The 24,795-nt window shown below is 39.3% G+C and overlaps 1 protein-coding gene across 1 annotated transcript in view; it reads right to left on the minus strand.

Annotated features, from left to right (window-relative positions):
• The window catches only part of SEMA5A (semaphorin 5A), a gene marked incomplete at both ends in the record, with an annotated part of 321,241 nt that extends 296,948 nt beyond the window's left edge, over positions 1–24,293 (minus strand). The window contains one exon of the mRNA XM_080696129.1: positions 24,170–24,293. Within this exon, the coding sequence (XP_080552255.1) occupies positions 24,170–24,293 (124 nt within the window). The remainder of the gene's footprint in view (positions 1–24,169) is intronic.
• Positions 24,294–24,795: the final 502 nt, after the last annotated feature.

Below are 24,795 nucleotides of genomic sequence, written 5' to 3' on the forward strand. Positions count from 1 at the left end.
GCCTCAGTAAGTAGATGAAGCCGGCTGTGAACCTTTGATTCTCCTGCCTTGACCTCCCAAGTACTGGGATTACGGGTGTGTGCCACCACACGAGACTTGGATAAAAGTATATTTTTAAAAAGCTGGCTGGGTGATGTGTGCATTTATGTCTACACAAGTTTTTTTTTTTTTACCCCATTATGATGTATAAATACAATGCACTAATAAAAAATGTATTAAAAAAGAAATCTTTCTTTTGGGATGTAAGAACTGAAGAGGAAAACATAGATTCATAGAGAGATAGATCTAAATGTATATATATAAACAATTATTTATTTCTAGGAGAGATAATAAAATGAGAACTTATTCCTCTCCTGTGTGTCTTGACTTAACTTTTATAGCTGTAATAGTTACTTCTTTATCTTTAATGTTGCCCATTTTTTTAAGAATTTAAAATTACCCCATTCCATCTAATTGTCTTTACATCTTAGAGCTCGTGTGTTACCCCATTATGCAGTGAAGTGTCCATTCTCAAAGCAATGGACTTTCAAATAATCGTTTACTTGAGGGCAAGGGGGAGACACTGAACAAACAAGCTGTGCAAAAAAGCCACCTGTTAGAGCAAAAAGTCCACCCCGTTTCTGAGTTAAGAACCAATGGGGCAGAGGAGGCAGAATGAGCAGGAGCTGAAGGCACCAAGGGCTTGAAAATTATTTCTTTAACAATACTGGGCGGCTGATTTTTCAAAGCTTCCGATTACAGCCATGAGGGTTTCGGTTACCTCATTTTAGGGAAGAGTGGTGAGAGATGTCTGCTGTTCAGGGTCTAGCTCAGTTCAGCCGCGGCATCTTTTCTCAGCAAAGGCCTTTGTGCTTGATGCGGATCTCCATAAACTGCTTACCGAAGGCAACACCGTTCACCTCTGTGACATGGTATCCTGTCCCCTCTACACTATTTTATGTTAATTGGAAGCTAGCACCAAGTTTTCACACACCTTGCGGTTAATGTAGAGAGTGTTACCCGTAAGTGCAGGATTTGATTCTATTAATGACACTAGTAGAATAGCAATTAGGGTCTTAGGAAATCAGACAGGTTCAAGAAGACACAGTCAACCCTTTCGGAAGTTAGTTAAACTGTTTTGCAAAATACATATCACTGAGAATATAAAAGCCACTCCAAAGAGTGGGTAGGTTAAGGTAGACACTCAAGAAAGAAAAGCTCTCTCAATAGCATTGCCCAAGACAAATAACTTTTGATTAAGTCCAATTCTTTTACAGTAAGAAAAGAGCTACTACAAGGAATGAGGCTTTAGTACATGCTCTTTCAGAGTAGTGTGTCAAATGATGGTTAAAAAAAATGCCTGGGCATGGTGGTGCACACCTGTAATCCCAGTACTTGGGAGGCTGTAGTAGGAGGACCAGAGGTTGGAGGACAGTCTCAGCAACTTAGTGAAGCCCTCGGAATAAAAAATAAAATAGGGATGGGGTTCTCACTCAGAGGTAGAATACCCCTGGGTCCAATCCCCATTATCAAATAATAATTATTATAATAGTAATAGTTATAATAATTAATAATAATAATAATAATAATAATAATAATAACACTGCAATGAATATAACACCAGTATCAGCACCAAGTGCATGCAGTGTTCCGAGCATGAAGCTGGGTAGCGCAGTGTGCCATTTACATGTTCACTCCTGAGTCTTTGAGAAAGACCTGGAGCTGGATATTACATTATTCATGCAAGAAAGTACAACTTTAAGAGATAAAAAGCGAAGGACAGCAAGAAGCAGAAATGAAAAACACTTTTTATTTGATACTTTTCTTTAACATCCTATGATGCATCTTTTTGGTGCCTAATTTTCTATTTTCTTCATCCTACTGGAGAGAGTGATACCTTCTTTGACAGCAGAAAATTAAAAATGTCATTCTCTCCACCAACACCTACGAAATACTTGTTTCAAGTACAAGAATAAGACAGGAGCCTCGCTTTAAAGAATTCAAGTCTATGCAGAATCAAATACTTTCCCTCTTAAAATAACAGAAGAAATATATGGTCCTGTTGATGAAGAGGAGAAGTGATTTATGTAATAGTATTATGTCCTCCATTTTCCTTTAATATTGGACTGAGTCATATATTGTTTAAGTGTCACACATTCCAGGTAAATACTTACATGGATTCCTTCTCTGAATTCAAATGTGAGCTAATCCATTCTCTCTGTGTGCTACAGTCTTGTAGATTTCCCTAGAATTTTTATCCAGCTCATAGACTCCTCACTCCATCTCTTTACTACCTCATCTACACGAGGATCCCTTGTTCAGGCCATTCTGATGCTACCTGTACATCTCTTTGATGGTTTAAAATTTGTTTGGGGCCAGTCTATTATGTGAATTTAAGAGACAAGTTATGTCGCAGCTTGTGCCTGCTGACTGTTTCTTAGAGCCATTTGCTGTTGCGTGAGTGTGGATTTTTAGAATCTGAGTCCTTTTTCACCAAGAGGGGAGCCCACAAGAGCCCCAGAACTGTAGAGCTACTGGTGTGAGGAGGAACGCTAGAGGGCGCTCTCTAACTCTCAGAGTTGGTGTTAAGTGTCATTTGTTTCTTGGCTTGGTTGTTTAGGTGTCTCAGTGGGGTGCATGGAGCAGGCTTGGTGTTCCAATTTCTCCCCCATGTGTTGATTTCCACCCAAGCTCACCTTCCTTCCCTGTTGCTAGAACATAGATATTGAGTTCTTTAAAACTGTTAATTTGCATGTAGAACAGCTGGTTATGCCTTGTACTTTGTATAGTTCATAGAGTCTCTGCTCCCCTGCCCATTTGACCCCAGCCTCACCCAATTAATTCTTCCATCTCCAAGCGTATTTTAAAGCCCCAGCCACTGAGGCCTTTGAACTTGGGTTTCTACTGGAAAATCTAGACTTAACTACTTCTATTGACTTTGAAACCCTGGAACCCTCACCCTTTCATTTTTTAAGGCTATTATTGAAGGGTGAGGAATTTCTTCTATCAAGGTGGCCCACTGTTTTCCTGGAAATCTCATGTGAGAACTTTCTTATGTTTTTCAAATCAATGCCAGAGAAACTAATACTACCTCAAATGGAAAGAGAGAAGTTGATTGTGGTTCCAAAATGTTCAGGTTGATAAAAATTAACACTTTTAAATCTTAAGGGAAGAGATATGTAGTTTTAAGTTTCTACTTTCCATTTATATCTGTTTCTTTAAGATAGAATTAAAACTGCTATTGCAAATCTTATTTAAGGGTTACATATATCAAAAAAGAGAACTTAGAAGCTCAAGTGAGCATAAAGTTGATGATTTTACCCCGAAGGTTTGGTAATTCAGTTGACACACATCCCAATCCCTCTGGTATGTTGCTATTCTAAACAAATGTAAAGTGTGGGATGATCTGTGGGGATGAAGCAGAAACTCTTTACTCTCTATCAAAACTTATTATATGCAAAACTACCTGTAAATATCTATTAGCAATGACAGGTTCCCTGGAAACCATTCCCAGTCTCACCTACCATTGGGGGCACTCCTCAGAATTTTTATACCTACCTCTCTCAGTAGGATATTTGCGAATCCATCTTTGTTTTTATTCTTATATGTCTAGAAAACAATCACTAATTAAAAATCATAGGATTCTAAAGCATATTTCATACATCAGGGTTTTTCATGAGATATTATAATCATGCTAGGTTCTTCGGACATTACTTTATGTGGTTATGTAGCCAGAGGAGGTTGGTCTGAGATTATAAAAAGGCTAAGTCCTTCTACTCTGTGTGTGAACGAATATAGCACAGAAAATCATTGCCAAATACTGATATCATCTTTTTTTGTTCCACTCTGTGTGATGATGGGTCCTATCCCACCCATGCACACTGTTCTGTTAGTGATAAAAACCAAACAGATGCTAAAACAAACAGATGATTAAAAAAAAAAAAAACAGAGCAGGAAGGCAGATACGGTCATGAGCTGAATCTGCACTTAAACAGTTGCTATCCCACCTACCGCAGGAAGAAGTGTGTGTGTAGGGGGGTATAATTATTTGGTTGGGCAGAAATAGGTCAGAAGCAAATTGCCAGAATGAAAAAAGTTCTAGAAGGTCAGATGGGCGTATTGACTAAAAAAATAGCTCTAAACTAGCAAATGTTTTTGCTTGGCTAGAAGTCATAAGAAAGAACTAGCACTGCATAAGAGAATTACACATCCTTAGGGAGATATCCTTCTCTCTCTTGGAGTGTGAAATTCTTGAAGATACAAACTGGAACTTCACAGAGGTATGGAAGTAGAGGAAACTAGAAGCTTGGAGAATTACAAAACAAGCCACAGACAGAATCCTATCCAATCATGCTTCTTCCCACAGCCCCAGGCAATAGTTGCTGGGCCAAGAGATACAGAGCTGCAAAGGGTCAGTTGCTCAGTGGCAGGCGAAACTATTTTTAATTCATGCAATGGGTGGCTGAACCAAAGAAAAAGAAAAAAGGCATCTCAAGTGGCCAAAAAATAAAATGGGGCATATGGAAGTAAGCTGGCGACTAGGGAGGATATAGCTAGAAAAAAACACAGTATTTCATTGGTTGCCTTAAAAAAAAGTTGCTAAAAAAAAAAACCTGGGGTGTCCAAGTTTGGCGCAGGAGGAAAGGGAAGTCTTAAATAAGAACGGTAATGATAAACACATGCAAAGTTCACTATAATCTTCCCACTCTTTCTTTCACTGCTGGGTAAGTTAATTTTTCTCCTAGCAGGCATCTTTAACCACCAACTATATAAATTTATTATTTCCATATGTTCTTTTCTTTTTTTTTTCTAAATTCCACACATTGCCCTCAAGAGCTTTCAAAAGCTGAATTAAATCAAAGACACTACACAATTTTGTGCAGACACCTATTTGAGAGTAAAGAACTTATATCTTATAAATGGTGTGAATAATGCATTTGGTACTGAATACAAACTTATTTTGTGGCACTGCATGTAATTCCTCCCATATACCTTTATTAGGCTTCACAGGTCAAGATGAAACTTTATCATATAAATGTGTTTGGTCGAAAGGACATAACATAGGATTTTAAACCTTTCCCAGTGAGAGATGGCTTGCTTTTATGAGGCCTATGAAGGAGAAAATGGCTCAAGAGGATCAAATCATATTTAATCAACCCAAAGAAAAGTGAGACCAAAATTATGGAAAAGGCAATTTTTGGTGTGCCAGGATTCACATGGTTTAATCATAATTTCCACATTTTGATGTTATAAATTCTTTGAGAACATGTTCAACCATTCACAACGAGTGAAGTTCCCATCATCCATTCATCTCACAAGACCTAGAAGAGGATCCACAGACTGTCCTGTCCTCTTAAACTCATCTTGCACCTACTTTGGAATTTCAAGCCATGCAATCTTTCATTTTAAATTTAAGGAAGTACAAGCATGAAAAAGTATTACTTTTTTCTTGGTATTTTAGTTTCATTTGGGAGTCATCTGCAAGGGTTAGGTTTTTGGTTTCTTATCAGGAGAATGCCTGGTCACTTTTAAAAAAAAAAAAAAAAATTGGGTACCTGTTGTCCAGAAAGCATCCTTTTGTGAAGTTCAAGGTAGAGCATATGATTTCTTGGTCACCTGGGTTCTCCAGTATAAAGGAAATCAGGTATATTCCATGAGGTATACACAAATATAGGCAATAGAGATATTCATGGAGCAGATACACCAGAAGATATGCAAATCTAACAACTACATATCTCTGAGGCCATAGGTGCCCTAGGGAAGTTCTTCCTTGCAAAAAGTTAAACAACCAGGGCCATGACCTGGAATACAAACCTAAAGAGGACACTCAACAAGCTCTACCACCAAGGTAAATGGTAATTCATTGAAACATTAGGGTCTAAATAATGTAAAAGGTCAATTCTAAGCAAACTACCAAACTTTTATTTTATGTTACTTTCTTTCATTGCTACCAAGGATTGAACCTAAAGACATTATAACTCTGAGGTATAGCCCGTGCGCTATTTCATTATTACTTCTTTTGATGCAGGGTCTCACTAAGTTGCAGAAGGCCTCACAGTTGCTGAGGCTGCCTACAAACCTGCAATTCTGCTGTGTCCACATCCCAAGTCCTGAGATCACAGGTGTGCACCACATTGCTCAGCTACTACCAAGCTTTTGAATAAAAACACTGGAGATGCCAAAAGTTTAGCAGACTCTACCAACCTTGCCTTTATTTGAAATCTGGAGTGATGGTTCATCATGGATATTCTAGGATTAATTATTGATTTTATACTAAATTTTGCATTAATGTATCATTTTCCTTGATAATTGAGTGTCTTGGCACCCTTTAATATCATACTTGAGGGGGGCTCTGGCTTCACCCTAGGCCTAGAGCTGTAAAACTCAAGGGTTTAGAAGCAATTTTTCCTTTCCTCTACTCACACACTGTCTTTCCCCTTGTACCTCGAGACAGCCATGATACATGGCTCTGGCCACCTCCAAGGAAACAATTCCGTACATGCTTCTATAAAGTTTTGGCTTATGTTGTGAGTTTCTGATATGAAACAGATGAGTAAAAAAGCCACACTCCTGCTGCTGCTCGTCCTCTCATGCTGCTACCAGGCACCCAAACATGGAATCACAAGAAGCAGAAGCTAGCTCCCTGGAGAAAACCCAGCACAGTCACAGGGCCAAGGTCCTCACTGACCCCAGGAGCTTCTGATCCAAAGCTGGACAGCCCAAGTCTTCACATTCAGTTAGAGAACAACGCGTATTCTTAGAATCCACATCACAATTAGGTCTGCTGGTGGTTACCTGCAACCAAGGTATATTAAGGGAGGAGCAGCTGTGTAGTCAGTGAGCTTTCAGAGTCAGAATCTCTATATTCCTGGCATTATGACTTAAAATACTCATGTTAGTATTTCATCTCTGAATTATTTGATTCTAGGTTAATCCGGGACAAGTATTTAAGTGGATTTGTTGGGATCCACAGTACATTGGCAATGTTTTAAGAAACAGAGTGATTTCAAAGGCACTAAACCATCTTGCTATATTAACTAAGTCTGAGAGATCCACTATACCACAGTCTTATCAACATCTGGTATTATCAGTGTTCTAATTCCAGTTGCCCTTCTGGGTGTATAGAAGTATTTCACCATGCTTTGATGTCAATATTTGTCAGATTTCCTATCTAAGTCTCTAGTCCATTACATTTAATTGGATTGCTTTTTAATTTATTCTTAAGTAGTAGAGTTTATTTACATATGCTGAACACATTGCCATTAGTAGATATTTTTCACCCAGAGATTTTATAATTTTAGCTTTTTAGGTCTATGGCCATATCAGTTAATTTGGAATATCGTGATTAGTCATACTTAGGGTTCACTGTTTGCATAGATTTGTCCATTTTTTACCAATACTATTGGTTAAAGGCTACAGTTTATTTCCTCAATGAATTACCATGGCCCCTGCATTAAAAATTAATTGACAATATAGCCAGGTGTGGTGGTACACGCTTGTAATCCCAGCATTCAGGAGGCTGAGACCAGAGGATCACAGTTCGTGGACAGCCTCAGCTACTTAGTGAGGTCCTCCGCAACTTACTGAGACCCTGTCTAAAAATAAAGAATAAAAAAATAGGGCAAAGGGTGTAGCTTGGAGGTCAAATGCCCCTGGGTTCCATCCCTAAACCCGAAAAAAAAAAAATTGACAATATATGTGGATCTGTTTCTGGTCTCTGCATTTTGTCTAATAGTTTTCCTTGTGACATTTATCACATTGTCTTGAGTTGGGCAGAGTAAGTTCTTTAACATGCTCATTTTTCTCAATATTATTTCAGCTACTCTGCACCCTTTTTCATGTAGATGTTAGAATCAGCTTTTCAAATCTACAATAAAAGCATAAGCCTTTGACTCAATTTGCATGCTCAAGACTATAGACAATAATGTACAACACATGCAATATATACGGTATAAGTTGCTGTCTTAAAATATTGGATTTTCTGGCTTGTGAATATCTCTTTTCATTTATTTAGTTTTATTTTATTTTCTCGGGAATGTTTTATAATTTTCAGTGTGTAGCTTCTTATTTCCTCCTTTTGATGCTACTAAAATTAATATATTTTAATTTCAATTTTCACTTATTAGATGAAAGTATATTGCAATGCAATTGAATTATTTATATTCACTATGTATCTGAAATTAACACAACTTCATTTATTAGTTCAATCATGCTTTTGCTGAGACAGAAGAATCACAGGTTCATGTCCAGCCTCAGCAACTTACAAGACCCTCCACAACTTATTGAGACCCTATTTCTTCTTTCTTTTTTCTCTTGCGGTACTGGAGATGGAACCCAGGGGCATTCTACCTCCAAACTACACCCCCAGCACTATTTTTTATTCTTTATTTTGACAATGGCACATTCACATGCATACCCACAGTCGATGGCAGTTTTTCCATTAATGAATCTCAGTCCCCCTCCTCTTCTAACCTTTTCCCAGGTTCCACAGAGGATCTCCTCCATCATCTGGAGTCCCTTTGGTGTCCCTAACACTCCCTACCTCAAGCATATTAGAGAAAACATATGTCCCTTCTCTTTCTGTGCTTGGCTAATTTCACTTAAGATAATGTTCTCCAGGTCCTTCCATCTTCTTTTTTATTACTACCTTTTGCAACGGCAAGCTTTTAGAGCACTGAAAGCACTAAAAGAGAAAAAGAGTTAAGTATTCCTGTTGGGAAAACATGCAGGCCTTCATTACTATGTATCCTGTTAGATTTAGGTATTCCGTAGATGCCTTTAGTCCTACTGAGGCATTATTTTCTACTCCCATTTTTATGATGAATATGCAGTGAATTTTATAAAAATTATTTGATCTGTTGATTTTTAAAATTTAATCAACTATAACATTTATATCCATTGACTCTTCAATGTTGAACTTTTGAAATACCACCCAACTTCATATTTATCAGATAAAACCCACTTGACCTCGATGTGGTTTCCTTTCTTAAAAGTTGCTGGGTTTAATCATTTGAATGTTCTTAAGGATTTTTTTGCCTATGTTTGTAAGACTTGAGTCTGTAGTTTCACATTTTAAAATGTCTTTCTAGGTTTCAACCAGGGTAATTCTGCCCTCTTAGATGAGCTGTGAAGTATTCTGTCATATTCTACTAGCCAGATATTTATATGGGATTGATATATGCTTTCCCTTAAAGACATGGTAAAATTCACAGTTGAAGTCACCTTGATTTGTAGATTTTTTTGGCTAGAATATTTTTAACAAAAAGCGTAATTCTTATAATGAATATAGAATGAGTCAGGTTGTCTTTTTATTTCTTTTCCTTTAAAACAAGGTCCTGCTATGTTTTCCAGCCTGGCCTCATAATCCTAGACTTAAGGTATCCTTCTGCCTCAGCCTCCCATGTGGTTGGGATGACCAGTGTATGCCACCACACCTGCAGTGCCTTTCTCTTAGAAGAACTGCGATCTAATGAGTCTCATAACCCGTGTGTCTGCTTCAACTATGTTGTCAAGTTCTGGGATGAAATTATTTGTTCACTACATTCTGTTGGGATCTGGTTTAGTTCTTCTAATTTTGATAATATTTCTAATATTGATAAATTGATAAATTTCTAATATCGATAAATTATGTCCCTTCACTTTTCTCTTATCAATAAGGCTAGAAGTTTACTGAGCAAATAATTGGATTTAGCTCCATAGATCTCCACAGATGTCTTTCCGGCTAACTGACTTGTGCTCTTACACTTCCTTTTCTTCTTCCTTCAGTTTACCCAGATTCGCCTTTTTATTTTTTCTACTTCTCTAAGGGAGACCCAAAATCATTGATAAGAGACCTTTCTCCATTACAATTGTAAGCAAAAAATGCTTTAAGTTTTTCCCTAAGTCCTTGTATATCACACATTTGGAAAATGTCGCTTGTATTGTCATGCAGATGGATATTTTACATATTCCCAAGACATGTTTTTCAAGCCATGGGTTATTCAGAATCACATCACGTAACTACCAACATATTCGCCATGGGTCATTCCATTACCAATTTGGGGGTTGATTTTGAAGTACCCTCAGTTCACACTAGCATGATCTCAGCCTGGTTTGACTCTGCATCCTTGTGCTGTATCTTGAGAAGTTATTCCAATGAGCATAGGCAATCACAGGGCACATCTTATATACCCCTTTCTCTTAAGTGACCACAAACCTGCTCTGTCCTCCACCTGGTGTTCATTGTCTGAAAATTTTAGTTTTTCATATATTATCTAGTTGCTTGTTCATTAGAGCAGAAGAGTAGGTCAAAAAAGTCCCCTTTTCTATCATAGCCAGATATTAAAAGTTTCCTGTATCATTTTTAAACCTAAAATAAAATATATATTATATAGATTTTATATATAAAAGTATATATATATATGAATATATATGCTTATAAGACTTTGAATATCAAGAAAGAAATATGATAAAAATTCTGATAATCTGTCTGAAATTCCCAAAAATAAATGTGAGATATGATAGGGTAAAACTCTGTCATAAAAAATAACTCACACTTCCATGTACTCTGCTTTGGCTTGCATTTGTATTCTCAGAGCTAATTAATTGGCATTTTGCATTTATGGCTTGATCCATGGATTTATCATCTATGGCTTTGTTTCTCTACTATGGAACTGGGGATATATGTTTGCATGCTTGAGCTTTGTAGATATAGGATTTTTTTTTAGTAGAACTGACCCTTTGAAATTAAGAAATAAAAGTATTCAAATGAGTTTTAAATTTGAAGCAACCGTGCTTATATTATTTTAGTCCATCCTTTTTTAATAACTTAGAATCACATTTAGATCTGGATGGGAGTACCCATGCAAGGGTACCAGATTTTTTTCCTTCAGACCCTAAATGACAACTTCCCAGTTTATTTTCAATTTATGGACTGATTAGCATTAAAACCCAGAAAAACACCATGAAGACAGACCGGATACTCAGGTTTCTCTTTCTCCTCACCATTCCCCTTTCTTAAATTATTGTGTCTCTTGGAGTTGTCCCAGATTGCTAATATGAATAGCATGTGATCACATTTAAACTCAGAGGTAGCCATATTTTTGGGATATGAATATATCTAATTATTGGTGGATGGAAGGACACCTTGTAAGGAAACACTTATTGTTGGGTATAAGGATATATTGTCACATGTGAGGATATCTCATCTTGGGGAACTTTGTTATACTTTCATGTAATCTCTATGTCCTCAGTTGATGCAGGGCTTGCTCACTGTGCCTCTTCTTTCTCTGTCTATACTTTTCTCCTAAAGTTTTAAAACAATCTTCTGACTTCAATTGGTATCTACATGCTAATGCCTCCCAATATCGATCTCTAGCTAACAGTGTTCCCCAGGACTGTTGACTTGTATACCAACCTGAAACTCAACATGTCCAAAACTGAGCTCCTAAACCCCAAACCTAAAGCCCTTTCATTCTCCTTCCTTCCTTCCTTCCTTCCTTCCTTCCTTCCTTCCTTCCATCCTTCCTATCTTCCTCTCTTTTTTCTCTCTTTCCCTTTTTCCTTCCCTTTTGATATTGAGGATGGAACCCAGGAATATCTTCCCTGTAAGCTGCACCATCAGTCTATTTTTTAAAACAGATTTTTTATTGAACATAAATGGTATACATTTAAACAATATTTGGTGCCCTCTCCCCCCGCCCCGTTTTCCCTTCCCCCCTGCCACCAATGGTTGTCCAGGTTAACCATGTCATATTCATAATTTTACACATATTCAGATGTAGACCCTCATTAATCAAGATCAGCCTTCCTCCTCTCCTATCTTTCCATTCAAACTTTGCTGATATTTCCCCTCATTATCTGGAGTCCCACTGGTATTCTCTGTGTTTCCTAGTTTGGGCATATTAGAGGGAACATATGTACCTTCTCCTTCTGTGCTTGGCTGATCTCACTTAACATAATGTTCTCCAGGGTTTTCCATCTTCTTGAAAATGATATAATTTTGTTCTTCTTTATGGCTGAATAGAATTTCATTGTGTGTATTTGTCTACGGCCATACCACCCTGAACGCGCCTGATCTCGTCAGTCTATTTTTATTTTTATAAAGGGTCTTACTGAGCTGGGCATGGTGGCACACACTTGTAAACCCAGTACTTGACAGGGTAAGACAGGGGGATCACAGGTTTGTGGCCAGCCTCAGCAACTGAGTGAGACCCTGTTTGAAAAAAAAAAAAAAAAAAAATAGGACTGGGAGTGTAGCTCAAGGGTAAAATGCCCCTGGGTTCAATCCCGAGTACTGAAAAAAGAGAATCTTAAAGGCAACAAAAACAAAGGGCCAAGTGACATTCAGAGGCAAACCAATTAGAATCACTCCAGACTTCCCAAACCAAGTCATGAAAGCCAGAAGGGCTTGGAGTAACATATTCCAAACTCTGAAAGAAAACAACTTTCAGCCAAAAATTTCCTACCCAGCAAAACTATCTATCAAATTAGATGGGGAAATAAGAAGCTTCCATGACAAACAAAAACTCAAGGAATTTATGTCTTCAAAGCCAGAGCTAGAGAAAATATTTAAAGAGATTAACTACAAAGAAGAAATAGATAACACACACCAGAACCAGAGAAACAAGATTTCCCATCCAGCAGACAACTACGCAAAGAAGAATATATTCATGTGTTTATAGGTTAAAATCTTTGGAGATTCATTATTTATTTCAGTCTTTTACCTATTTCTAAATTGTATTGTTTGCTTTTATTGTTGCTAATTTTTAGGATTTCTATTTGGAATATTAATATACCCTCAGATATAGCATTTGGATATATTTTATCCCATTCTATCAGTAACTTTTAACTCTGTTTACATTATCTTTGGATGAACATTTTTTTAAGAAGTTTGTTTATTCCTTTGTTGCCTGTGCCTTTGAAATCATATTCAAGAAATCACTGCCAATTTTAATGTTGTGAAGTGTTATGACCCAGGTTTTCTCCTAAAAGTCTTAAGATTTACATTTACGTCTTTTATCTATTTTGAATTAATATTTGTATATGGTGTTAGGTAAGGGTCCAATTTTATTCTTTTTTATGTAATTATTATTTTGCAACAATATTTAGTGAAAAGATTATTATTTCCTTCACCAAATGTTCTTGGAAACTTTGTCAAAAATAATTTGACCATATATGGAAGAACTTATTTCTAGGCTTTTTATTTCACTCCACTGGTTTATATTTCTGCCTTTATAGCAGTCCTATACTGTTTCAATTATTGTAGCTCTATAAGGTTTGAAATCAGAAAATGTACATCTTCTAGCTTTGTTCTTTTTCAAGATTGTTTTGGGTATTTAGAGTTTATATTTGATGTTAGGATATATTTTGTTCTGGAAAAAAATAAATGTATAGTAGTTTTACCTTAAAAAAAAAGAAAAATATCCTCTGGTAAGAAAGAAAGCAAAAAGAAAAACTGAAATATTATCTCTAAGTGATCAAAACTTTGATATCAGAAAAATGAATCTGTTATGTGATATTATCAGTTAATTTTGGATAAATTGCTATAATATTAAATTTCAACCACTAAGCCAAGCATGGGAAGGAGGGATGGGGAGGAAATGGGGTGGGGATTGGGAAGGGGCTAACTGGGCAATGTGTGCATGTATATCTACACAAGTTTTTATCCCATTATGATGTATGAATACAATGCACCAATAAAAAATTTTTAAAAAATCATAGCCCTGACAAGAATTAACAAAATCTGATTCCCATTTTTAATGTGATCATATTGAATGTCTTCATTGATAAGCAACTCTTTTGAAATCTTAAAGTACTAAAAATCACTTGCTATTGAGACAAATTGAGCAAAAACAATTTAATTTTATCTGAAGATAAGCTATACATGTTCAATCTTATCAATTATCTCATTAGAGGCCCTGGAATGCATAAGCAAAATGAAACTTATTCATAATCTTTAAAACTCAGTAAATCATTCTCATCAGATCCTAATTAATATTTATAAAAATGCACAAAGGTGATCCCCTCAGCTCTTACTAAAGATCAATAACATCATAAAAGCCCATCAAGATACTGGAGCCAAATAACTCAATAATAACATACACTGGCTTCATGCTTTGCTTTCCCTACCCCTCTGCGCACACATGAATAATCATCATGCATCAATATTCTAGGGTTGGAAAGCTGCACATTTTTAATATTCCATTTCTGCAGGTGGAAAACTAGCAACATACTTTCAAAATCACAAATACATCCCCAAATGGAAGCCTCCTGAAATTAAACTAAAATTATGTGTGTAAAAAAATTGAAATATATTTCTAAATGCAGTTTTTAATGTAAAAAATATAGGTGTGTGCTTATACTTTACAACGGCTTCATTTGCAAGTAGGTTTGCATATTTTGCCTTTGTGAATTTGACTTTATATCATATAAAACATCAGTCAGATATATGACAACAAAAGTCAAATTATGTACAGAACAAAAAACTTTTAAGGAACCATAACAAATCTTTCCCTCTCCAATTCAACCCTCAGGAGGAGAACTCAGATCGTGTTGTAGATTGAGAGAGAACACTCTTAAGTTTATGTAGATTCCACTTCTTTCAGAGAAAAGTGTTTCATTCAAGATACTTTCAACACTAAGCAGTGTACTATTATATTTTAATCAGTTTCATATAAAAATATCCAAACTAAATATTAAAAACTATTATTAATTAAAATAAACTTTCCTGATTCCTCCTGAAAATAGGACAGTTTCATGCACCACACACACATGTGTCACACGAATCCAAATGACAGGTCTGAAACGGGAGGGAAATACCGGGAGCAACTTTACCCTGGGTTTTTTTGTTTGTATGTCTTTTTGTTTTTGTTTTTTGCAGTACTGAGGATGGAACCCAGGGGCATTCTACCTCTGAGCTCCATCCCAGCCCTAATTTTATTCTTTTTTTTAAAAAACAGGGTCTCACTGAGTTGCAAAGGGCCTCACTAAGTAGCTGAGGCTGTCTGCAAACCTCCACCGTCCTGTCTCAGCTTCCCATATGCTGGGATTACAAGTGTGAGCCACCATGCCTGGCACCCCGGATTTGTACATTTAAAGACTTAAATCTCTGAGGTTTACAGAAACTTGAAACATTACTGCACCCTTTTTCAGGGCAAGAAGGCAAAACCCAGCCAGGGCCATAACTTCATAGAACAATGTGGCATGTTAAATATCAGCCAGCCAAATCCCAGAAAGAACAGAGTACTGAGGCTGCACCTGCCATGGGACACAGGGAGCCTGCCATGGGACACAGGGAGCCTGCCATGGGACACAGGGAGCCTGCCATGGGACACAGGGAGCCTGCCATGGGACACAGGGAACCTGCCATGGGACACAGGGAGCCTGCCATGGGACACAGGGAGCCTGCCATGGGACACAGGGAACCTGTCATGGGACACAGGGAACCTGCCATGGGACACAGGGAGCCTGCCATGGGACACAGGGAGCCTGCCATGGGACACAGAGAGCCTGCCATGGGACACAGGGAGCCTGTCATGGGACACAGGGAGCCTGCCATGGGACACAGGGAGCCTGCCAGAGTGAGCCTCCCACTTGTGTTCGCAGTGCCTGGGAGGGTTACTGAGGCTGCCGGGTTCCTTTTTCTCCAGACCCGAGGGCAATGGCACATGAGTAGGCCGTGGGACTGTGCAGGAAGAAAGAGCCCAGGAGGAAAGAGGATGGGCAGAAGGGGGACTTAGGAGGGCCACAGGAGCAGGAGGCGTGGCTCTCAGACTCCGGACCCCAGTGAATGAGTGAGACTCTGAAGGGCCAGTGCAGAGCTCTGTCCTGGATTTCTCTTGTCAACATTGAACAAAGCGATTCTATCAAGCACATACATATGAAGTAAGATAACTGAACAATTTCAAAGGAAAATAAAGGATTCGGGGAAAATCATCATTGACATCATGGCATGGGAATAAATAAAACTCCAGTTTAAAACGCTTTGGATCACCTAAAATCTTAGGTGGGAAAAAGACAGCTGTTTCTACCCAAGGGCCTTCTCAAAGGCAGCAGAGAGCCACACGTGGCTTCCTCGCTCAGTCCAGCCATGACCGGCCCCTGGCACATCTCAACCTCCTTACGTCCTTCCCGAGCAAGTGCGGCCAGAAGCTGAGCACGCTCTTTCAAGAGTCCACATAGAGCCAGACATGGTGGTGCAGGCCTGGAATCCCAGTTCTTGGGAAACAAAGGCAGGAGGATCTCAGGCTGGAGTCCAGCCTCCCCATCTTAGAGAGACCTTCAGTAATTTAGTGAGACACTATTTCAAAATAAATAATAAAAATAGGAATGGGAGTATAGCCCTGAGGTAGAATGTTCCTGGGTTCAATTTCAGTACCCTCTCCCCACACACAAAGACTTTATATAGCGCTTCCATAAATTCTGAAACGATTCTCAGGCCAATCAATAAACCCATAAGTAAGAATACACTCTACAACACCAAGGAGTTAAAAATAAAGATCTCAGGGACCTGGGAGGCAAAATCAATAGCCCCCTGCCTGATTCTGCAGGCAAGAGTCATATTGGGCATTAATACTAAATGACGCCAACAAAGACACTGAAGAAAGGCTGTCAAATTAATCATGATATTAAGGCCCCAGGCTAAGACAGCCTGAGTATGGCACGACTCAGCCCATGGGCGGCCTTTCTCTGTACAAATTATGAAATAGCTCTTCATAAACCAATGCCTATTACTGGAGCACGCTCTCCAAATAGCCGGCATGCTGGGTAAACTTTAATCAATAGACAAACAAATGCAGAATGCGGCACAATTGCCTTAAGTAGACATTAAACATTTAAAACTAATTTCAGAGATGGTTATGAGACTCAGTAAGCACCCTGAGAAGCACGTTGCTGGAAGGGTCACTATTTTTCCCTGTCGTTTAGAACAGACATCTACGCAAATGACAAAGACAGAAGTGTGGCTGATGCATTGGTAATGGGTCAGGGTGTTTCAGCAGTCACCACACAACCAGGGATAAAAATCCCAGGGCATATAGTCAAGGGGACAGCCTTGGAAATACAGCAAGTAATAATAAACTCGGCCAGACAGCATGAGCCTGCAATGGCAGACCTTATACCGAGGCTGGGAAGAAAACAAAAAATGCAGCCAGCCTCTACTGCCTGGCCAGGTAAACAGAATGAAGATGTTGACAAAAATGTGCTTAGTTGCACTATGACATCATGCCTCCACTGCAGAACACTAAGTCATGACACTTTAAAGGCACGTGGAAATCAAGGTATTATTTGATTTGTGTGTGTGTGTGTGTGTGTGTGTGTGTGTGTGTTGCTGGGTGTTCTACATCTGAACTCCCTCTCCATAACCATTTTACCTTTTATTTTCCACAAAGTTTCGGTAGGGTGCTGATAGTCTTGCTACTTACTACAGCTGTCCTCAAACCTGAGATTCTTCTATCTCAACCTCCTGAGGATTGGGATTACAGGTGTGCGTCGCCACGGCCAGATGAAGTCGAGATTTTAAAAGTGAGGATTCTCCAGTTCTTCCTCTTTGTCTTTCTTATTGGTGTTTCACCAGAGCGCCTCAGACTTTCAGAGTCCTGCCCTGCAGTGACTTCTCCGGTAGCAAACAGTGGCCACCTACTCAGCAGCAGCATGGACCCTGCATGGACAGCCAGGCTTTCATTCCCCACAGGGATCTCTGGCGTGGGTTTTACCAATAGTTCTAACCTCACTTTAGAGCAGCACTTCCTTCCTGGAACCCACAGACTCTTGGCCCACAGCCTGCCTGCTCGTTCCAGCCAAGATGGGGGCACTCGGGATTTCCCTCTCCCTCGGCACACTAACTTACCTGCATCTAGGGTGCCTTGGCCCCCTTCCGCCTGACCCACTGGGGGTGGCGTCTGCTTCCTATAAGCTAAGCTCCACCTGTTCCCAGCCTCCTAACCCCTCCTACAGCTCAGAGACTTTTTTTTTTAAGTTTAAATCCTGTCCTTAAAAAAAAATACTTTTATTGGTGCATTCTAATCATACATTATAGTAAGGTCCAAAGCGATGCATACTGCACACAGTGTTTGCGGTGTTCTCCTCTGGCTCCTACCCTGCTCCATACCCCCACCCCCGGGCATGCATTATTACATCCGGGCATGCACACATTATTATATTATTACATTATTTGAACTGCTTCCTCCAACTCTGGTTTCTCATTTTCTCTTTATCTTCCACATACGAGAGAAAACATATGACCCCTGACTTTCTGAAGCTGGCTAATCTCACTTAGTCTACTTACTGTTCTCTAGTTCCAGCCATGCTCTTGCAAACGACATAATTCGGGTCTTCTATCATGGATAAGTAAAATCCGCTGTGTGCATAGACCGCACTTTCATTACCCATCACCTGCTGAGGGACCCTAGGTTGGGTCCATAGTTTGGCTACCTTGAGTGGTGCTTCTCTGAACATGATATGCAAGTCTCACTGCAATATCCTCACTTTAATTCTTTCAGAAGAGCTCAAAAACTCGGCCTGATCAATTCTCTCCCCAAACCCCTCTCTTCTTTCTTCAACATCCTCCTTGACCTGGCTCTTCTTATCACCACTAAAGAAGGATTCAAAACCAAAATACCCTTAGAAAACATTCTCTCGGCCAGGCATAATGGTGCATGCTTGTAATTCCGATAGTTGGGAGGCTGAGACCAGAGGATTACAGCCAGCCCCTGCAATTTAGTGAGATCCTGTTTAAAAAATAATAATAATACGGCTTGGAGCAGAGTATTGCTAAGAGGGAGAATGTCCTGTGTTCAGTCTCCAGCACCACAAAAAAGAAAAAAACAATAGAAAAGAAAAGAATTCCTTCCCTGTCCTAATGCCCCTGCATGGCTGAGCCAGTACCTCTCCGCTATCCTACTTCCTTTTTCACTCATCTTTTTTGTTTTGTTTTGTTTTGTTTTTATAGTTTTATTGGTGCATTGTAGTTATACATCATAGTAAGGTTCAAAGTCATGCAAACCCACATGCACACAGGTCTTGGTGTGTTTCTTTTCAGGTCCCACCTCACCATCCATGCCTAATAGATCGGTAATGATATCTTCATACATGTGCGTAGCATAATTTGAATTGCTTCTTGCCGGTTCTTTCTTTTCCCCTGCCCTTCTCCCTTTTCTTTTCCCCTTCCACACAATTCTACTAGTCATCCAATTATCTAGTCTCTTTTGTTTCCTGTTTTCTCTCTTTCTTCCATAAATGAGAGAAAACATTTGACTCGACTTTGTGAGACTGGCCAATCTCACTTAGCATAATATTTTCTCATTTCATATGTTTTCCTGCAAACAACATAATTTTGTTATTCTTTTTTTTTTATTGGTGCACTGTATTCATACATCATAATGGGATACAAACTTTTGTAGACATACATGCACACATCGCCCAGTCAGCACCCACCCGATCCCCACCCCATTCCCTCCCCATCCCTCCTTCCCATGCTTGGCTTAGTGGTTGACATCTAGTATTATAGCAATTTATCCAAAATTAAAAATGATAATTTCACATAACAGTTTCATTTGTCTGATACCAAGCTTTTGATGACTTAAAGATAACATTTCAATATTTCTTTCACTCATCTTTACACCTGCTCAGTACCATCACATTTCTCTCCCAGCACTGCTTTGAATCTACTCTGATGAATTCCATATGTTGTAGGTTAACACTGTGTCCCCCAAAAGTCAGACTGACGTCCTAACCCAGGTACCTGTGAATGGAGCTGTGTTTAGAAAGAACATCTCTCTGGATGGTTTATTTGAGATGAGATCATACTGGATTAGATTTTTCTCTAAGATGCAGACACACAGGGAGGACCCCATAAGACTGCAGATTAGCAGGTCAGACAATGCCTCTACAGATTGGAACTGCTGGCCTCCAACACCATCAGAGGAGACATTTCTTCTGTTTTAAGCCACCCAGTTTGTAGTAATTTGTTATCGTACTTCTAGGAAAATAATACTTCATAACTGGTAGAATTTCTGTTAAGAGTCACTAACCAGGCAATTGTATCCAACACACAGGACTTCAATGCTAAAGCCAGGAATGTCCCAAACAACACAGGACAAGTTTGCCCTCCAGCTTCTGGCTCACATCAGTGGCTCAATGGATACTCTGATGGCCAGCTCCCTCTGCAAAACTGCTGCTCACTAGGCTGGGCATGGTGACGCACACTTTTAACCCCAGCATTTGGGAGGCGAAGACCGGAGGATCGTGGTTAGCGGACAGCGTCTGCTACTTAGCAAAGCCCTTCACAACTCAGTGAGAGACCCTGTTTCAAAATAAAAACTAAGGCTGGGGATGTAGCTCGGATGTAGAATGCCCCTGGGTTTCATCTCCAGTACTACAAAAAAAAAAAAAAAAGAAAGAAAAGAAAAGAAAGAAAAAAGAAAAGAAAAGAAAAATAAGCACTTCTTGATTACCTACTTTCTACAAAGTAATTCCTTCCACTGACTCACGGGAATGCAGGCATCTCACCCCACATCATCACATCCCTTACTCCTGCTTCCTCTCATGATGCCAGGAAAGTGGATCTCATGCTCAGAGTCCTCCTTCCTCCTTCCCTACTTCTACTTAATCAACCCCAACACTCCCTGCAAATCCCCAGAATCCACCCATTTATCTACATTTCGCTACCCCATACTGATATCAGTTCCTAATTTCTGCTTCCTTTGATCATAGCAGCAGCCCCAAATGGGCTCTTCCTGCTAACATTCTGCCATCATTCAAAACAAATAAACTTCTTAAGAGGCCTTTTGGTGCTGTGCATGACTGAGTCCTTGCAAACCACTTACGTTTCCTTCATTTTACCTCATCCCCCATAATGTAGATGCCAATGCTCCCCGGACAGACCATTAGCCAGGACCTGCGATGCTCCTTCCCTCAGCCCGGGGCTCATCCCGTGCTCTTTTCCTTTCCCTGGAGCATGCCTTGCTGCCTGAGTTTATAAACACCCTCTAGCCATCACTTGGGACTGAGCTCTGGCATGAGCACATCCTAGAAACCTTCCTTATCCACCTCTTGCAGCCCAGGCCATGTGGCTTTGATGCCCCCTCCTGGGCTCCTGGGCTCCTGGGCTCCTGGGTATCCATCACAGACATCCGACAGCATGTGGCGCAGGGGCCCTTCCAGTCTGTATTTCTAAAAACAGCCTGAACTCTTTGAACAGAGACAGGGCTTTCTGCCTTGGTCAACTCAGTATGTAGCACAAACTCCATTCATAGTAGACCTGTTATGTTTATTAAATGTATTAAATGATTGCTGACTGTTCACTCAGATTTAAAGCATGCAAATTAACAATACACCACGATGTCATTTATGAATGATGGGTTGGGCACAAATGCCAAAGCCTGAAGCACACTCTGCTGCAAAGGCTGCAGGGAAATAGATACTCGCGTCCAAAACAATAAGAATACCAAAAGGAGCAACCTTCATGACAGGGAATGGGGCAAAGCCACCTAGGACATTATCCTTTGTTCCCAAAACCCCAGTACTAGGAGTCCCTTCCAATGGCACTCTTGCAAAATAAGTGACATTTGTAGCCGACTGTCTTCATGCCTAAGCATCGCTCAGCAGAGTGTGGGGTAGATCATGGCTCACCAGAGTGAAAATCGTTGTAGACACAAATAAGGAAAAATTTAAATCTTTGTCTTCTACCGGGGATTGTTCTCCACAGTACATCATTAGGTTAAAAAATGCTCCGTAAAGACAAGTTGCATACACGCCACCTTTTATCTACCCATATGAATATGTGAATGTAGACAGCTTTGTCCATATTATAAAAGAAATATAAACCATGAGATATAAATAAAGCATTAGCTAAGTGGAGAGAGAGTATAGAAAGAAAACAAGAGGCAAAGACAAACTCCTCTGATCATCCTTTGTTTCATTCATTTCACTTTGAAACACTACATAATAATTTAATATGCATCTTAAGAATATGTGAGAATCAATAGCAAAATTAAACAAAAAAAAATTCACTGAGTTTGGGGTTGGCGGCAAAACTACACAGAAGGAAATTGCTTCACGTGGTGTTAAAGCAGTAATTACATTAGAAACCCTTAGTGAATGATATATCCCAAGGACCAAAAGAAGAGGGAAAATAACCATCTCAAAATGTTTAATAATCAAAGGCAGCGAAGGCTACTTGAAATGAGAGAGTGTGTTCTGTGGAGAAAGGAGGAGTAGTGATGTGGGCAAATTGAGGCTTGGAATTTTGTGCAAGAAAGAAGATAATGCTGATGTAGAGGGAAGGGTCTAGAAAAGGGTCCAGAGTCCTGGAGATGAGTTGGAAGCAATAGGAGAAGTTTATAGTGTATTTCATCTTTCAAAATAGTATTCTTAGCACTGTCCACTAAACAGACCTAGTTTAAGCCCTGATAGTAAGCAAAGCAATGATCACTAGCCAGGGATGAGCGACTTCCAGAGCTACAGAAGCAAATGGGTAAAAGATGAAGGAGCATCCTGATCCCAGAGCGTGAAACAAGTATCAATATAAGCTGAGTGGTGTAAGAAGAACTCAGGACCCAGACTCAAGAGACACCCTGGGCCCCAAAGGCCTCAGTGTCACCATCTACACAAAGAGAAGCTTCACCAGATTAAAATAGATCAAGTATGCTGAAATCCATGCAGTAATGATTCGCATAGTCAGAATGAGAGAGATAAAAAGCAAACAGAATATCTTACTGGTCTCTTCAGATGACCAGCAGAAGACCAGTCAGATGTGGGGAACCAACTTGCTAGTCTGAAAATAAAACGAAACAAACAAAATCTAGGGGGAAAACCTGGTGGAGAGGGGGAATTATTTCTTTTGCGTTTTGTATATAAGCCATACCTTCAAAATATTCAAATAGTTGATAAAGAAAAATTAGTTTATACAGGAGTATTCTAACCATTAACTGAAGAAGGAAAAAATAAAATCAGAAAATCCTGGTGTTAGCACCCCTGGATAAAGGTAAAGGCTTAGATGTTGTCAGTGTCTGGTGGTTTTCCAACATGATGGTCTCTGCTTCAAAACAAGAGGGCACAGGCCACCCATGCCTATGGCAAGACAGAAAAAACTTGAGCCTGAGTCTAACCAGGTCTTTGGAGAGGACTGTGTATTTGCAGAGATATTCAGGACAGAAGAATATTTTAACACAAACGGGATACAGTGAGCAGAATCCAGATTGGGCAACTATGGGGCCAGGGACTCTGTTTCTTTAAAATTTAGTTTCCATAAGGAACCATAATAACAAAGAAAAATAAACAATTAAATATTCAAAAAATATGTCAATGAATTGAAATTAATGATTTGATTTCATGTAGATCCCAATTTCCATGAAAGTATTAACAAAAACACAGCAGCAACAACAACAAAATTATTCTTCCTGAGGCCATCAAAGAACTCGGAGAACTTGCTAGGTGGTGGATGGTTATATTAAATCATTTTTGTTTGGCTATAAAGTGCTTATCTTTGAGAATTATAAACTGAAATGCAATAGCTAAAACTGTATGACATATGATGTTTACTTCAAAATAATTCCATGACTGTTTATAGTGAACAAAATGCAATACCTCTTTTAGGCAGATGATATAACTTTAAGCTTCTTGAGGTCGAAGGCAAAGAAATTTTTTTTTTCATTCTGAATGTTTCAAATGTCCAGGATAAAAAGACCTCAAATAAATTTTAATGAATGAAAATAGAAATAAGTGACTCTGGAGATTCTTTGATCATCTATAGTTCCATGGAGATACCTAACTCTCTGAATCACTTTTACTGCTCTGCTGATGTTAGACCCAGGCAAAATGGTGAGTTTTCTGGTGAGATTAAAGTTTTGTTGGAAAATGCAAAAATGAAGAATTTATTGGTTCTGCTTGGTTTTATTCTTACTTTTGTGGGTCATATTTTTGTCCTCTGGTTCAATTGCCTAGAAGACTTACAGCATCTGTTAAATGAAGGCGGGTTCAACTAATAGAATTTGCGGCCCATGGTAATCCCTTCTCCAATTCTTCACTAAGTAGTGGTAGTTTCTAGATATAAAATTCTTATAGCAGTGGGTTTTTTTCTATTGCCTTTATTTTTAAAAATATCCAACTCGAGTCACAGGATACTAGAGAAATAGCTATTCTATTATCTTGTCAGTAAGTATGATCTGTACTTGAGTGGTGGCTTTTCAGACAAGGCCCACCTGCTCCTTACCTTTGTAGGAGATGACTGGGTGCTCAGCTCTGTGGCACTGGGCAGCATCCCATGCCTCTGGCTGGGCGAGTCTCCACACCACCAGGCTCGAGAACAGCCACGCAATGGCCCAGGCTCCCTTCATGGTGGGCAAGGGGTCTTTGACTCGTCTTCTAGGAGGCTCTTCTTCTCCTCATGGGTGAAAAGGACCTATAACACACAAAAATCCACTGTGGTGAACAGGAATTCAGTGCTTCTCATGGTGGTATTCCAGAAGAGCCCCATTGCTAACTTTAAGGTTATAATTTGCAGAATCAAGAGGCTTTAGAAGGTGAGGAAAGCAACATATCTTTTTTTAAGTGATATTTTAGACCACGTGTTGTGTTGTGTGTGCATAGTGGGGATACACTTATGTGTGTAACTGTGTAACTAGGGATTGAACCTAGGGGTATTCTAAGTCAAAGCTATATCCCTGCCCTTTGGTTTTGTTTTGTTTTTTGAACAGGATCTTGCTAAGTTGATGAGAGTCTAAGTTGCTGAGGCTGTCCTTGAATCTGCAATGCTCAGCCTCCCAATTATGGGGATTACAGGTGTGCACCACCTACCCAGCAATAGTCATCCCTTTTGGACATTCAAAAAACCCTCTT

Source organism: Muscardinus avellanarius (assembly GCF_963383645.1).
Source record: "Muscardinus avellanarius genome assembly, chromosome: 1".
NCBI classification, from domain to species: Eukaryota; Metazoa; Chordata; class Mammalia; order Rodentia; family Gliridae; genus Muscardinus; species Muscardinus avellanarius.